The sequence below is a fragment of the Platichthys flesus genome, chromosome 4 (genome assembly GCF_949316205.1).
Source record: "Platichthys flesus chromosome 4, fPlaFle2.1, whole genome shotgun sequence".
Taxonomy (NCBI): Eukaryota; Metazoa; Chordata; class Actinopteri; order Pleuronectiformes; family Pleuronectidae; genus Platichthys; species Platichthys flesus.
The window spans coordinates 19,014,315-19,031,344 of record NC_084948.1 but is presented as its reverse complement, the minus strand read 5'-3'; the positions used below and the strand labels follow the sequence as shown (position 1 = coordinate 19,031,344).

Here is a 17,030-nt window from a genome sequence, read left to right as displayed (position 1 = left end):
TTCATCACAGCCATTTTTTGCTGATAATTCTTTTGCAGGTCTGTGAGTTTTACTAAATTCAATATTAAATCAAGTCCTTTCATATCTTATGAATAAAAACAAGTAAAATAATCAATTTGAGACCCAAAATGTGGAGGATATACTGAAAAATAACATGATGTCTGACGACATGACGGCAAAATTGATGAGGCAAGATAAGTGACAATAACAGAAAAACAGACCGATCCCTGTGTGAAGGGAAAAGGCCATTGGATTAAGCTGCAGGAATGGTTGGACACAGCCATTTCCAATCCACCATCGGAAAAGGCGTTTGTGCGGAGGATTCATACCGTCCATTGTTTGAGTATCCATCAAGTTGGAGCATAGTGACGCTTTACTTCTTGTGGAATAAGGTCCTGACTGACAGAAGTCTGGGCTTTTCCCAGTCACTTAACTATGTCCTCAAGTTTCCACAGTCACCAACTGCAGTTATGGTAGTTGCCCGTATAAACAGCAGAGTCCTGGCTCCCTTGTTAATATGCAAGATCAAGTGATGTTAACTGGTGTCATAGAACTGGCACGTGTACGGCTCAGTGGCAGACACTCAGAGATACACGCTACAGGGTTTTTGACAGTGCACATGCATCTACTGAGTCCCCAAAGAGCTGCAAGGGGCTGGGGAAGTAAGAGATGCCTCTTAAAAGAACAGGACAACAGGTTGTTTGTGCACAGTGCACAAACAACAAGACATACTTCAAAAGACATTTTGATTTGGGTTGCGGGTGTGTGTGTCTGTCTGTGCGTGTGTGTGTGTTGTCATAGACTCCCCTCAGGACTGGAGGCAGCAGACTGTTTAATATTTCAGAGCAGTGCTAAATAAGTCAGACAGACTGCAGAGAGATAAGGTGACTGTGGGTGGGGGGTGAGGGGTTGAGAAGAGGAGGAAAAGGAGGGAGGCCGAGGTAGAACAGGAGAAGGGGGAAATAGATACAGCAGAGTGGAGAGAGAGATATTAGGTAATAGAGCAAAAGGTCACAGAATACAAGAAGAAATGGAAGAAGAAAAACAGAAAAGACTTATTTTACTATAAAAGGCACTGCAGTCAAATCCAGATACCTCTGGCAAAAAAGGAAATATCTGTCATAGTATATACTGGCAATAAACACCGACACACACTTGCACATTTCTGGGGAAAAGAGATTGGAGGAGGGGGATCAGAAGAACCCAAACAAGAGAGGAGATCAGTGTTTGAGGTGAAAGGAAGGGCAGTCGATGAGGAGGCAGGAGGGAGCGAGAAGAGAGCGAGAAAACACAGAGACAGTTACTGTAGGGAAAGGTCAACAGAGACAGAGAGCAAGTGTGAGAGAGAAGATGAAAAACAGAGGAATAGAGGTGGAAAAGTACGTTATGCTTTCTCTGGGGGAGGATCTGCCCCACGGTGCCTTGGACTTCAGTCTGACAGACTTATGATCAGAATGTTGAAAAAAAGCTCCACTGTTGCTTCATACAAAATCTCATTCCCCTGGTGTCAAGCACGGTAAGAGCTCTTTGCTGGTTTCAGACAAACAGTTTCTAGTTGAACACAGATTTTGTTTAAACAGCAAATGCATCCGAGCAATACGGGTTTGTTTTAAAATGAGCTGCAGTCGTGTTAACAGTGCTATCATGAGTCAGATGACAGCATCGCATGATAAAGCAACAAACACCTGGTCTGAGTTGAGTAGCATAGCATTTCCGTTGACTGCATTCAAAAGATGGAGGTGGTGCGTCGTCCATCTTTGTGTACAATATGCACACATCCGTTGTTCACTCATACAGACGGTCGGCTCAGCCAGCTTTAATTTTGTGCACAAGCAGATCTGTCTACTCTGGAGAGAAGTGTTCCCTCTCACCTGGCAGAAGCCCAAATGGTGCAAGTGCACCTGCACTTTTAAAGATATGGGAGATGGCACTCTGGTTTAATGCAGGTTACACGCAAAATACACCCATGATTAACTACGAGACAAACTCCTATGCACCTAATGCAGCAATATTATTTGTGCTGTTAAACAATTTAAACAGAGCCTAAATTCACATGCACCATGCACTCTTTTGCTTCCCCAAGTTTCCTTAATGCTATGAATCGACACAAACTTCATTCTATGACTGACAAGAGTTATGCTGCAGGCCTGGAAAGTCTTCAGGCTATATAGACAATGTGTTGCCTCTAAGCATGCATGTTTTTATCTCCACCTCCAACAACAACTTTAAGCTCCCGATTCCACTCGGTTCACTTATATTTCTGTAACAACCTCCAGCATTTTTCCGGCTGCTTTCGCAATCCCTCTCCTCTCAGCATCTCTCCCCCTCTGTCCTCCTCCCTCCTGCCCCGACTGAGGGCACTTCTGCCATCATTTCCCTCCTCTCTCCCACTCTCTCTTTCACTGAGCAAGTGTAAGTGAAGCTGCCAGTTCTGCTGCTGGATAAGCTCATTAAATCAACTCAGGAGGAAGGCGGCATACAGACTTTTTCTGGATAACAAACACATGCAGGCACTGGATGAGTAAACAATCACATCGGTGAGAGGGCAAATCTAAAAATATCAAAAAGTCAGACCCGAAGGAAAAAAAATAATAATTGGGAGAGGTAAGTCGGGAAGAAAAAGAAAATGAATACTTCAGGAGAGAACGTATTGTCCCAAACTCCCCGGCGGGATTAGTGTAAATCTAATCTGCCCCGCTGTCTCTACTCCTTTTAGCCCCCGCTTAGGAAACCTCTAAGGAAGAGAGTGGGGACCCTAAGAGCCTTGAGCGGTTAGCATTAGCTCACATCACTCTAAGCTCCCACTGTGCCACACTAATCAATTACCAGCACTGCTTATCTGCCTCTAAACTTCCCATCCAGTCTGCGCCATCGCCCGCCTGTGACCCTCAGCACGCAAACATGCTGCAAAGCTCCTTAAACCGAAACCCATTTACCAAACAAACGCTGCATCTGAGGTTTGTTGTCCTATTTGGTAGGGCAGAGGCACTAGCATGTTAAAAGAATTGTAAAAGAAGATTGGCTCAAGTGTTTATTTGTGAGAGGATAATATTGTATTGGGTTAACAATAAAGGGTTTAAAATATGTATTTTGATTAATCTTCTCAGCTATATAAGTACCGTATCTGTTCTTTTTAAATGACATGTTGATATATGCAATCAGATACAACATATACACTGTACATATCATATCAGTGACTGCCTATAGCACAAATACAAAACCTAAGCTTGGACATGAACAGAAAAATGTGTGTGAGAGCAGTTATGTCACTGGCGTCAGATCATGTGAACGAACCATGTCCGATTTTCTGAATGAGGCCAATAACTTCTTCAGGCTCCTGCAGCCAGAAGATAGAATCTGACGGCACACGGTTAAGTGGAGGTTCTACACTTAGCTGGGGAGTTGCACGTGGACATTCCTCAGGATTACTAGCAAAAGGTCGGACAAATGCAGATTGGAATCCACTTTGGATCTCATTGGAAGATTGAGTTTAATCTGATAAACGAGGGCTTTACCTTCAATCTGTTTACAAATAACACTCAATCTGCTTCTTTACCTTTCCATGCCATCCCTGTTATCCCTCCCCCTCCCTCTCCCTCTGAGTCTCTTCAACCTCATCTGTTTTCTCCTTAGGACGAACAACTTTATCTAACCCTTGTGCAGCAGATGGCTCACCAGAAAGCCTCGCTACTGATTTCCGCTGCACCACTTCTCAGTTAAGTGCTCTAAAAAAAAAGAGGGAACCAAAGGGGAGAGAAAGAGGGCAAAAAGAACTCTGAGGATCGTAAATTTCAAAAGGGCCACAATCAACAGTAAATGGCAGCGATCCAGCGAGACCCTGGTAGACAATCACACATGGTCTTGCCTGAGAATGCATGCAGAACACACACACACACAGACACACAAACATTTGTGTTAGCGAAAGATCCATCTTCCTCCCAATTCAAATCACAAGCTCAAATTAATGACGTGCTGTGGAGTCCAATCCTCTCCTTTATCCTGTAAGTAAATTAAAAACAACGTGGCTCAGGATTGTTCACAGTGTATTTGCTGCTTTGCAGCTCATGGCTCTTCCAGTCAATAGAAACCATGTGCAAATCAAACATTCAAATCAGCTGCATTCCTCCTGTTGGATGGATCGATGAAGGCTGTGCAGCACATGTGTGCAGCAGACCGGCTCCAGCATGTTAACTTCAAACACACTCGCAGACGTGGGCGAGATCTTGAACTCAGACTATGTTAGAAGGAGAAATACATTCTCCAATAAAAAAAGAAAAAAAAAGAAAAACGAGCCATGAAATGTTGCATTTTTCATAAGAACAGGCTTAAAAATTAAACTATTATCTAACAGGGTACGTTCAACTCGTGGGTTTATAAACCGATGAGAGACAGTGGCAGACAAATACAAGCAGGAGGCCTGGTTTTCATTTACTGGGATGCACCTGCCCCATAACAACAGGCCCATCTGGCCAGTGTGAAGAGAGGAAGGGCCACAACTGTGAGTGCTAGAAAAAAATATACAACACGGCCGGGTCTCTTTGCACACACAACCATACCAATGTTAACTCCGAACAGCTGCGACTTGCTACCTTCTCTCGGCCAACATTCTTCTCCTGCCGTCTTCCACTGCCAAGTCAGCTACAGCCAAATGCCGACTGACTCATCTATTTTCTCAATCACACACAGACAAACAAACAATTGTGAAGCCGGCGTGCATAGACTCAGGCTCCTATGGTTAAAAATTCTAATTGTACACATTACTGCACAGGCGTCCTCTTTTTCGACATTTTACATAACTGTGTTCTACGTCTGAAGAATGTTCCCCTTTCAAAAAAACAACGTGTAGATTAGAGCGAGCAGCCCAGTCGTGTCCAGCCATGTGATTCGGTTTAGAAACTGTTAATCAGCTACAGCCCAACACACACAAGACTTAACCATCGCATAGCGTCGGTCTGTAGGAACGATATAGTGCTGCTGTAGGCGGACGTTATGTGTTCAGAGCCGTACTTGCAGCTTTGCGATGACTAGAGTTGGATTTTAAACCTGCACTTCCAACCTTATCAGCATGCTGAGCATTCAGACTAGGGGACAAATCCCACCCCCCGTGTACGTTGTTGTATGTTGCACAGCATCGAGGGACCGATTGCGGCATGCGTCCAAGGCCCTTGTGCAATCAGTGGGGCTGGAGGGGCTGCTGCGACTGGGGGGGGACAGCAGTTTGACATGACTTCAGAGATGGGAGTTTTTGTGGCCCATTCATAAACTGCCAAACCCATGAAGGGAACACATACACAGAGGGAAAGGAGGTGGAATAGTTGAAAAGAGACAAACAAGGCAATGGAGGGGTGACCAGAGGGGGGGGTTTGGTATTAAACAAAAGACCTCAATTACCAAACCCACCCTTACCACTGTGTCAACCCTGACTGGCCGCACTGGGACAGGAAAGGGTGAAGTGGAGGACGACAAAGAGATGCTTAACACCATGACGCTCAGAGTTCACAAACAAATCTCCAGACAGGACTTCTTACTAAAAGATCCCACATACACAAGCATTGTCTGTGTGATGTAATGCTTGCGAAGACCTTGTGGCTTCCTTCTGCTTGAGGGAGGGTGTATATTTAGTCAGGGGGGGGGGGGGTAGTGAAGGTGTTTGACAGAGAGGGTGTTAAATTATTGAGCAGTCACTGCCAGCAGGGGAGGAACGGCATTCTTATCTGCTGCTACATGCTGTTGGCAAACACACACAAACACGTCACACACACACAAACATCCTTGTGCTTCTAAGGACACACAAATTGATCTAAGATATCAACTCCTTTCTGGACTTTGCCTTTCAAATATAAACAACTCACCAGGAGCCTCTCCGGTCAGATGCATTCATGACTACATAGAAATCTGAGAAGCGTTCAGGCTGAAGGTGTCACAGAATGCGGGAGTCAGTTTTACTTGTTCAGGGAAAGTCCAGAGAAAATTATTATCCGGAGTTCCTTGCATGCCTGAAGGCAGCTTCATTGGCATGATGCACTCCCCAGCCCCTTACTCCAACCATAATCAAACAAATCTGAATGTCAGTATCTTTTGCAAATAGAAGGTTTTAACATGGGACACACAAAAACCAAGTATTCATAGCTAGGAGGTTTCTGAATGAGACTTACATTTATTTTATTTAATGGAAAAGGATGGCAGTGGAAAAGAAGAGATTACAGATGTTCACTCCAGGGCTTGGCATTTAGGTGGCCTGACAGTAACAGCTTCATTTGTCCATTTATTTGCTGTGTCTCCACGACTCCGCTGCAGAGTCCCTCCCTGACATCCCTCTCGCTGTAGGAAAACAAACATCACCACCGGGGCACAAATTACCAAAAAGGTCAGAAGACTTTTCAGCAGAGCTGTCCAGCTCTCTGGTCTCCTCTCTGCTGATCCTCAAGTTTTTTTTTCAAGGAGAACCTGACCTGCTGTGTGCTCACAACTTTCTGCTCCACTTAACATCAAGGGAGGGATGAAATGTTGAGCGTCAGCTTTCAACACCACTGACGAAAGTGGGTACAGGAAGATAACAGAGGGGGTGAGAAACTTTACTGATCCTCATTACACAAAGTTTTTTTCAAAGGAGCTGCCAGGAATCCAGTCCTACTGAACCCGCCTGGTGGTGAATGAACAGTCTCCCTGATCACTGCACCATCATGCAGATCAAACTTGCCAGCCAAAGATGAAGCTGAAATCTCCTTGGTACGGGTGCTGCTGCCATCATCAGCTTTTGACCTCATTTGGAGCCAGAGTCTGCGCCGTAGTAATTGTGGTGTGGAGCTGCAAGGTCCTGCCAATATATGTGTTGGCCCAATCTCAAGTCATTCTCAGCTGTCGATCATGAAGTTTCAGCCTGTTTTCATAGCATCAAATAACTAATTAAAAGCAGGCTAATGAGAAGCATGAGCACAAACATCAGTGTGATAAGAACTAACTAAAATGTAAAAAACCATCATTAGGAAAAATAATTCAACATGATCTGGTCTGTGTCCTATTCTATAATATTCCTCTTTACATACAAAGCACAGTCTATAGTTTATACAGATTTCTCAGGAAATTGTTTTGCTTATTATCTGCTGAACACACCATTACCATCTCATCACTCACTGTGTCTGTCAGCAGTTTGGTGCTGATTAGATTTTTTAACGTTTTTAGAGGCTTTTTTGCTGAATGGCTGGAAGTGAACCATAATAGTTAGCAATAAAATCAAAACAGTGAGCCAACTCTCAACGCTCACACTTCATAGAGCTGAGGGAAACTGCTGAATCAGGGGATAATCCACTGTGAGTTCATCACTGTACAGTGACATGATTCGCTCTCAATATAAAATTATTAATTATACCCCATATAACTATATATAATAAGTGTGTGTTAAATCTAATATAAAAAACTTGCTCTGATTGAAGATGTGATGTACAATAGGGTAAAGAAGGTGTCTGGTCTTAGGAGGCCCATAAAGTAAGAAGGAACATTTAAGAAGGAGAAGCTCCTTGTGCAGGATGTAACATACACACACACACACATTTTTTAACTTGGCCTTATTTTCTGGAAAGTTTCCTTCCATATATGAAGAACACAGCAACAACAGTAAAATGTGTGGAACTATCAGATGAGGGGTGGTGCCTGAGATGAACATAGAAAGCAGGACATGACATTTAAATCATGCTGCAGAGAAATAAATGACATGTTTTTGTTTACATCGACATCTGAACTCATCAGAAAAAGCTATTGAATCGGATCTTTCAAATTTGAAATCTTCCCTGTGCATCTTTTTCTTCCTGAAATATTAAATTTGTTTGGGTCCATCGTGTGTACGAAACGTCATGACTCAATTTCTGTGAATTTTTCGGAAATTTTCCTGCTGTATTCTCACATGGCCTCACTCTGATATTTTCTACCTTTTGACCAGGGGCTTGCAGGAAGATGTCTGGAGCAACTGACTCTCACAGCCCCTCCAGTACACTTTAGTAAGACGTCTAGACATCAGTGAATGTCTGAAGAAGACATATACATATACTCACATACTCAGCACACATTGCTGTCCTTGGTCTCCTCACACTCACTCTCTTCATTTACTCTCCCTCTATTCCTGTAATGCTAACAGTGCAATTAGTCACATGCCAGCTTGTTCTCTCATCTCTCCACTGAGAGCGAGCTCAGGAGGAATTCAAACTGCTTAGCATCTACACTACACAACCCATCTTCTGCTCCTGGTGTAAACACAATCAAGCACACGATCACATTAAAATCCCACAAACACCGACCTGTCTGACTTTGAAACGTCCTTTTCCTTCTACAGACGTTGAACTGCGGGGTTCGAGTGCTCTTAACGCTCCTGTGCAGTCCGCATTGCAATTCAAGAGATGAATAGTGAAGGTGAAAATGAAGGGGGCCATTCAGCCCGAGTATGAAGCAAAGGTGAAGTAAGGACAGGATGAAAAACGACTGGCTCCATCCAAACAAACCATTGTCCCTGTGATTTTACCAGTTTTCTCCCCTCCTCCTCTACTCCGCTCGCTTCCATCATCTCCTTCACAGTTAGAGACCCTATCTATCACAACCCACTGAAACACAAACCCGTGATCGCAACTACATGAAAGAGTGAGCGGTGCACAGAAAAAGAACACAGCAGAACCAAATCGAAGAGGATGGCAAAATAAAGAGAGAAAATCAGCCCCCGCACTCCAGTTAAACGGGCTCGTGGAGAATGTCTTCTCTGTATTTCACAGTTAAGGTAGATTTGCAGCGCCTGAAGCCACAACCTGACAGTGAGAGCAGACTACGACTCACTCGTTACATGTCAGCAAGCAACAAATAGCTCATGTTGCCATTCTATGTATGGAGAGCCCATGTTATCACACTCATGCAGGTTATTCCCACATGTCAGCTAAAAATAAATCTCCATTTAACAGATACAAATCTCATCTAACATGACTGACGATGTTCACACTAAACACACATTTTAAACACTTTGAAATTGTAATTTGCAGCGGTGTGTGAGTGGGTGTCTGCTGCAGAGAGAAATTTCATTTTCCTGATGTTATCTGCATGACTCTGGCTAATGATTCATCCGCCAGTTAACTGATCGGTTCCAGCGAAGTGGAAAATCTCACTGACCTCACGGAAAGGATTCAATATTGTTCCCTCACCTTTTAACATTTAACTCTCCCGCTCGATTATGTGGCAGATGACCACTGTTTGGTTTGGCATTATGGGGAATAGACTTTGTTTTTTTGAAGTCAAAGATGACATGATGGATAACCGGTTGTGTTTCTGCACTGCTCGAGATTAGCTTAGTTTAGCATAGAGACTGGAAACGGAGGGGGATTGCTAGCATAACCCTGTACAAGTGATAAAAGTACAACTGCTAATTAACTGCTGATGGTGTTCATAAGATTAAGATTAAGATGCAGTTATTAGTCCCAAACACATGACATGCAAAGGCACACTCATGCAGGTAGGGACATTTAACTTCTGCTATTGACCCATCTGGTGCAGGACACACAGAGCAGTGAGCGACCATGTACGGCGCTCAGGGAGCAGATGTTGGGGGAGTAAGGTGCCTTGCTCAGGGGCACTAGACAGGGTAGGGAGACTCTTGGATTTTTGGACAGATCAATCAAGGTTTGTCTTTTGTTGTCTCTCCGTGGAGTCAAACCAGAAACGAACCAGAGGCCTTCTCTGCCCATAGTCCAAGTTTCTGCCACTAGACCACCGCCAGAAATTAAACCGAAATATCCTGGATGTGAACACCGCCATCGTGCGTAAGCAGAGCCAGAGTCTGTAGTCAATATTGGAGCCGTGGTATCAAGGTCCTGCCGATACACAGGCTTGACCAATTGTGAGTCAGTCTAAGCTGTCAATCATGACGTTTCACCAAGTTTCTATGCATCAAATTATTAATTTAAACCAAACTTATAAGAATAACAAATCGTCCACCACTGAGATAAGAACTACTTAAACTGACAGAAACCATCTTTCAGAAATCTGCATTCAAAATGTACTTGGCCATTTTAGTTTGGCTAATGTCCCATCTGCTTAAATGGAGGAGACAGGATTTACCACCAACACTAAATGCAGTCACCGCCAGGTGGCGATCAAGACACTTTGGCTTCACTTCTGGGGAGCTGTCATATCCATCTTTATATAGAGTCTATAGATATACCTTGTTTGTTTAATCTGTACACAACACTAACTTTGAAATCATGACTTGTGATTTTACAATGTTTTATGTATTTAAAATATATCAAGCCAACTTTTACCAGCCTAAGCCCCAAACATTGTTTACAAAAACACAGTTACTAGTGGCAGAAAGTTGGACTATGGGCAGAAAATCGGACGGTGGTCTCTGGTTCGCCTCCACGGAGTGACAACAACAAAAAAATCTTACTCCCCCAACACCTGCTCCCCAGGCGCCGTGCATGGATGCCCACTGCTCTGTGTGTTCTCCTGTGTTCACCAGATGGGTCAAGGGAAGACAACAAATTTCCCCCCATTTGCATGTCGTGTGTGTGTGCATGTGTGTGTGGGACCAATAAATAAATGTATCTTCTTCTTCATACCGTTCTCTTGGACCACAAATTATTGTTTCAACATTTAGTTTTTTGTCAGGATTAATGCTAGTTGTTTCCCCACAATGTTTTCAGTCTTTAAGCCAAGCTACGCTAATCACTTCCTGGCCACATCTCCAGAAGTCATGTGCAGACATGGGATCGATACCAAATCTTCTCATTTAGTTCTCACTAGAGAATCAAATAAGCATTTTTCGTCTATCATATTTCTAGCTTTAAAAGCTCCATTTACAGCCTTTATCGTTGCTACCTGCCCTAAAAATGTCTGACAGCACTGCAGACAAGGGAGCCAATTGTTTCTCAAGCTGAAAGAAAAAATGGTCACCAGATAAATTGCACATCCCACAAAAAATCTATTAATTACTTGAGTTAATATCCATCTGCAGCTTCTCAGTGGGTCTTTTTCACAGAAGGCATTTTGACCTGTCACAGGTCCAGGTGTTCCTGATGAACAGTTTTGATGTCTCTACTCTGTTTAAAAGTAAAATATTGACTTACTCACACCTCTGCTTTTTTTCTATTGTCACATGCCAAAATGTCTCCTGTGATAAAAAGCCTGTTGCGAGAATGCAATGCTTTTCTTTGTGTCACATGACTGTGAAATAAACATATTTTTGATTTAAAACTGAAGATCTTACCTGAGGCCACAGGCTTGCTGCACATGACAGGATAATCGACTCAATCTCAAGTTCGATTCAGACCAGATCACAGGGGCGTTACCAATTTGAGGCTGATCTGAACACATTCTCTTGCCTGCTGTGTGAGGAGTTAACGGACATAACCTCTTGCCCCTTTTCCACTGGTCAAAAACCTCACTATCACACACTCATATCTGCCCCGAGCAACAATCACTCCCATCTGGCCTTTGTCTGCAACAGGAATGGATACAATGGGCATTCACTCCCAGGTCCAACGACAGTGCACAGGTTTTTATTGGCTCTGGCTTCGATCGACAGTGATGGAAACGAGAAACGAGACATGCTACTTTGGCAAGACAGCGACGTTGAACATGACATTCCAGGGGAAAAAACTGAAAGTCTCTTCCTCTACTGGCGTTAGGAAAAGGCCTTTTTTGCCTTTTTTGAGCCGCATTTAAATAATCTGCGTACAGGTGTAATAAGAGGGTACTAACCTCAGCGACTGAATTCGAGATGCCCTGATTTCGAACAGTAATATTTTACATATAAAAAATTTACTATTGAAATCAGAGAGCATGAATGAAATAGCGACATGGTGAGAGAGCAGAAACCCCAGTATAGCCAATCAGAGCGAGCCGACCGGGACACGTCACCAGCCAGATGTGGTGTGCTTTTGTTTAAGCCGAAATTATCTGCCAACAGCTTGAAAGAGAGTTTCCTTGTGGACAGTACAAAAGGAGGACAAACTTGTGGAATTGTGGTAACCGTGCTTGTTAAGTGAGTCCTGTTGTTTGTGCAAAAGGGTACACATACAAGTGCAACCAGCTGACCATGTTTCTTTGTATTCTAAAGTCGCGTTTGATCAAATAAGTTTCTGTGAGATCCCAAGTCTTTGGAATGTGGTGTGTGGTTCTGCGCCTCCGCTAGACCGTCAAGTGTGTTCTAATGATGAAGATACTTAAAATTGTGCACACCTATAATCATGTCTGTAATCTACCACATTTAAAAAATCCTCTGGTGCGCAGCCGGCATAAAACAGATACAAAGTGCATTTTCTTCTTAATTGTCAGACATTTTAAAGACGAGACATTTGATTCTGGAAAAATAATCAGCAGTTTTGTCAATAATTAATAACATCGTTATTTGCAGCCCTAATTGAATTTGGATCCAATACTTATTCCCATGAGGTTTACATTGGATCACTGCTCTAATTAACTGACCTCCTCAAGTCCCAGTGAAATGCGTTTTAAATGTGTGTCCATTAGAGTCTTAATAAACAGTGTCCAAGACCTGTTAATGTTGATCAGGAATCTCAAACACCAGACAGATGTTGACATACATCTGACACTGCTTTAACGACTGTGTGTGTGGCTTGGATGAACAGTGTGTGTGTATGTGTGTGTGTGTGTGTGTATGTGTGTGTGTGTGTGTGTGTGTGGACAGAAATGGAAGTGACTGACACCTTACTGACTAGCGAGCTGAGGCAGCCAGTATTCCTGGTGTTGCCCTGGGCCACGAAGCATCTCTGCTCCATTCAATGCCCTCTGGCTGAAAAAATTAAAATGTACGTAGCAGAGGAAGTTGCTTCTGGGGGGCTGCTGTCTGGCAACCATTTCTCTGACTTCAAAAGAGGGCGTGGGAATGAAGACAGAACAAACTGTTGCCCGCGGACTTGCAGCGATGAAACAACCTCCTGCATACATGGACAAATCTGAACCTTCCCCCTTCTTCTTCTTCTTCTTCTTACTCGCACCCTTGATGCTCTCCCACACACTCTCTGCTTTTTCTGTCTCACACATAAACATATAGCTCCTATTTATTTCTCCAAGCCTCTAAACCATGAGTGTGGTAGCAGCGGCGGAGCTCTCAGGTTAGGTCACCGGTGTCTAAAAAGGAACATTGCTGAGAAAAGAAAAAAAAAAAGCAAGGAGGAAAAACAGCCACAGGGGAAAACAATCCAATGACCACTTTTGGTCAAAAGCTGCAGCAGTCAGCACCACGGACTAAAAATTAATTTCCCCTAAAAGAACAGCTATCCTCTATGCCTTTGGCTGCCTATTTTTAGCATGATATCGTTCAGTTTCAATCAGACCACAGCAGTCGAACTCAGGATGAAGACAGTTGCTGTCAGGCCCCCAAACAGCTTTGAGGTCTGCAGCAACCACACCGGCTCCGTATCAGTTTTAATCCCTGTCCATTCTAACACATCTGCAAACGGGAATCACATGACCAGCCATGCATGCAGAGTGTGGGCTTGCTACACTTGATTTTTCATGTTGCGTTACACACCAGTCGGGTCATGTGATAAGAGCCTGACAAATCAGCGAAGGCTAAGTCGCGGTCGAGAAAACAGAATTCAGTAAGCAGTTGTGGGTGTCTAGACATAGTTTTGAAACTTCTCCATTTTAAAGGCTCAGAACTGTGGAGTAGTGTGGACGGCCGATGATCCAGAGTTGATGCATTTTCCACAAAAAAATTGTGTTATGGAAGTTGTCCAAGAAGTATTTCTTAATGTACAAAAAGAGATAGACAGAAAAGGGAAGAAAATAGAACACCCTGTCACCCTTGGTTTGAAAGCTTTATTTCTATGTAGCTCTGTCACTTGTACTGTGCGCTGAGGTCACGGCTGTATATTCCTAAGAAACAATGGCAGTGTTCAAGCATGCCAGGACTTCAACACACATCAGTGTTTTCATGCTCATGTCTGACCGGGGCGTCATCTCTGCTGCTCTTTGTCCCTTCAACTGACAACTTCTTGTACGGGTCTCGTTTCCCTCTGCGTGGTAAAGCTGTTCCGCTGCTGCCCCCTGAGCACAATGCCATGTTCATGCACTCAACGTCCAACGACGACCTTCGTTCAGACCAACGAAGCAGAAATAAAAGGAGGTTTCTAAGATGTTGAGTATCTACTGTGGGGGACGGCAACCAGCAGATCAGTGATCAATGACCCATTTCAGTTGTGCTCCCACCCTACTGGCTCATGCAGCACTTTCTATGCCTCTGAATCATACAAAATGTGAGTTCATCCTCTTCCTGACAGCTATAATCGTGTTAGACCATGGGGCCTGTGATGTCTGTATCCCAAAAGAATGTTGTTTGGCCAACGTAACCGAGCGGTAGATATTTTGAGCATGATTTTAAGCTGTATATACACAAGATACAGTTCTCTTGCCATTTGGAAGAAAGCTGTGAGTGTGTGTGCTGGGCTGTGGGAAGAAATAATGGGTTGCTACTTGCCACACACTGAGGGCCAATGTGGGCCCTTTCCTAACATATCCACCAAGTCCAATGACAAATGTCCAAGGAAGGATCACCAGCTGGGTCCACGTTCTTTCTGTACCTCGCCTGATTTGTACCAACTTAGCTAGCAACTTGTTTGAGACCAAAGCACAATATCATCCTTTATGAGCAAGACAAGGGGCTTAAAGTGGGTTTTGCTTTTTGAGGCCCTGTCTTTAAGATGGAAAAATTAAATTGACAGACATTAACCATTTAAATTTTGCCCTATTTCATACACGCAAAGGTGCAACAAATGGTAGTTTAAAGAGGAAACAGTAAACCTGGTTCAAGCAGTGGGACGAATGGAGCATTAATAAAGGCTCAGCATCTAATTTCTTTCCCTGGCAGATTGATCTGACCCTGCAAATACTGAGAAATACAAACTTCAGTATCACTAAAAACATATTTACCCACATCTCAGTTTGTGGCCACTAGAAATTAAACTAATTGTAAGTTGTTGTCTTTATTATGACAGTTCATTCCTTTTTAAAAGAAAATCCCAGTGTTAAAACCAATAGATGTAACCACAAAACACTGATGAATACACTTAAATAATAAATAAAAAAGAATACAATTCACAATATCAATTAAAGGTTTAGTGTGTATGATTTAGTGACATCTAGTGGTGAAGTTTCATGTTGCAGCTGAATTCCCCGCAACTCACCCTCCCCTTCCAAACATGAAGGAGAACCTGTGGCAGTCTTAAGTTGACATAGAAACTCAAAAGGTGTTTTGTCCGGTCTGGGCTATTTAAAAAAACATGGAAGCCGGCTCATGATGTAAATATAAAGTATTTAAATATAAAGGGCCCATTCAAGGGTAAAGAAAACAACAATTCTTACAATTTAGGTAATTATACACTAGTGAAATAAGCCCATCTCAGTGTGGGTCCCCTATGAAGTAAATTAATTGGTTTATTTGGTTGGAAAAAAAAATACCTGCAGCCAAACTAATACTAAAAATATTCTCTTCATTATTACCCTTTGCTTAATGCACACTTTAGGGCCCCCACATCTCAGTGTGGGAGCCCTATAAATTGAACTGATGGAATTTGTCTCCAAAATGACAGTTTTGGTTTGCTCCTCTTATCTCAGTCATTGTCTACAAACTTGAAAGCAGAGTTGAGAGCAGACAAAAGAAATATCCACAAAATACTTCAACAGAAGTTAAGGTATCTTATCCCACACTTTAGGAGCCCCACATCTCAGTGTGCCCTTGGGTTTTGTACAGAGTCAGAGACATAAGTTAGACTGCGTGGGAATGCCAGAGGAGACCCTGGTTTTCATCATGCTCGCCTCCCCGATGCACTCACCTCTCCTCCGTGGCCGTCAAAAACACCAAAGATAGAAGGGTGGCTCTTGTTGACGACGTCGGTGAGCACCTCGAACCGGTCCTCCATGTGGTCTCGCCGGCCCTGGATGGAGTACACCGCCGCGGTGTTGCTCTTGAACTCCCAGGTCTTGGAGAACTCGGCGTCCAGGACGTCCAGCCCGCCGAAGCGCTCGTTCTGCATCATCTCCGCCACTTTCCCCTTGACCATCTTGACCGCGTCCCGGCTGGACTTGACGATGGTCTTCACCTCGTCCGTGTGGAAGAAGTAGCTCCACAGAGCCAGGCTGATGCACAGCAGGAACAGGGTCTCCGGTCTGAGCAGAAAATAACGCATGATCCGACCTAGCAGAGACAGCAGGGTCATCGTCTCCTCTATCATTTATTTATTTACGCGCAGGGGAGACAATCGCGGCAGGTTGGGAATCGCTCGCCGCCGCCGCAGATCTCACTCCATCGTCGTCTCCTGCGTGAGCTGCTTCGGAGCGGTGACACATTTAACCGAGAGGGGGGAACACGAAGATTTCACGGACTCAGCGTCTGACACTTCACCGCATTCTCCAGCAGCAGCAGCGGGTTGGAGGTGTTCGAGCCCCGGCTGTTTCCCTCTCTGTCGCCTCGCAGTGAGCCGCCGCCGCCGCCGCCAACAGCAGAGCGGGTGACCATCTGATGCGGTCCCAGAACAAGCGAAGCCTCCCCGGACTGGAGAGCGCAGGTCTCCCGGCGGAGCGGTGGAGAGAGAGAGCCTGTTCACGGTCCTGGAAATAGCGGAGTGAGTTGATGCCCTCACATTCTCAGCTGCTGCCAAACTGACTGAGACCCGCTGCTGCTGTCCATACAGCCCGGTGCTGCCTTCAGGTGCACCTCGTAACACTGTCCCCCCCAGCCGAGTCACACGAGACCTGCTGGGGCATCAACACACCCCAAAGGTCATTAACTGCCACAAGTACACCCAAATATATCAACAAAATACATTTAACTTAGGTTAACTTAAGTTTATTTAGGTTAAGTAAAGTTAAGTAAAGTTAAGTAACGTTGAGTAAAGTTAGGTAAAGTTAAGTAAAGTCAAGTAAAGTTAAGCCAAGATATATAAGATAAGATAAAATAAGATAAGATAATTCTTTATTGGTCTCCCAAAAAAGAATGACAAGACACCTGCTGGGTAATCAAACTACTCCTAAATAAG

General features: G+C 43.9%; 1 protein-coding gene across 1 annotated transcript in view; it reads right to left on the bottom strand.

Moving 5' to 3' along the window:
• The window catches only part of ppm1lb (protein phosphatase, Mg2+/Mn2+ dependent, 1Lb), a 46,262-nt gene extending 29,625 nt beyond the window's left edge, over positions 1-16,637 (bottom strand). Inside the window, exon 1 of the mRNA XM_062386764.1 lies at positions 15,828-16,637. Coding sequence (XP_062242748.1) covers positions 15,828-16,226 — 399 coding nt within the window. The 5' untranslated portion in view covers positions 16,227-16,637. The remainder of the gene's footprint in view (positions 1-15,827) is intronic.
• Between the last annotated feature and the right edge of the window lie 393 nt (positions 16,638-17,030).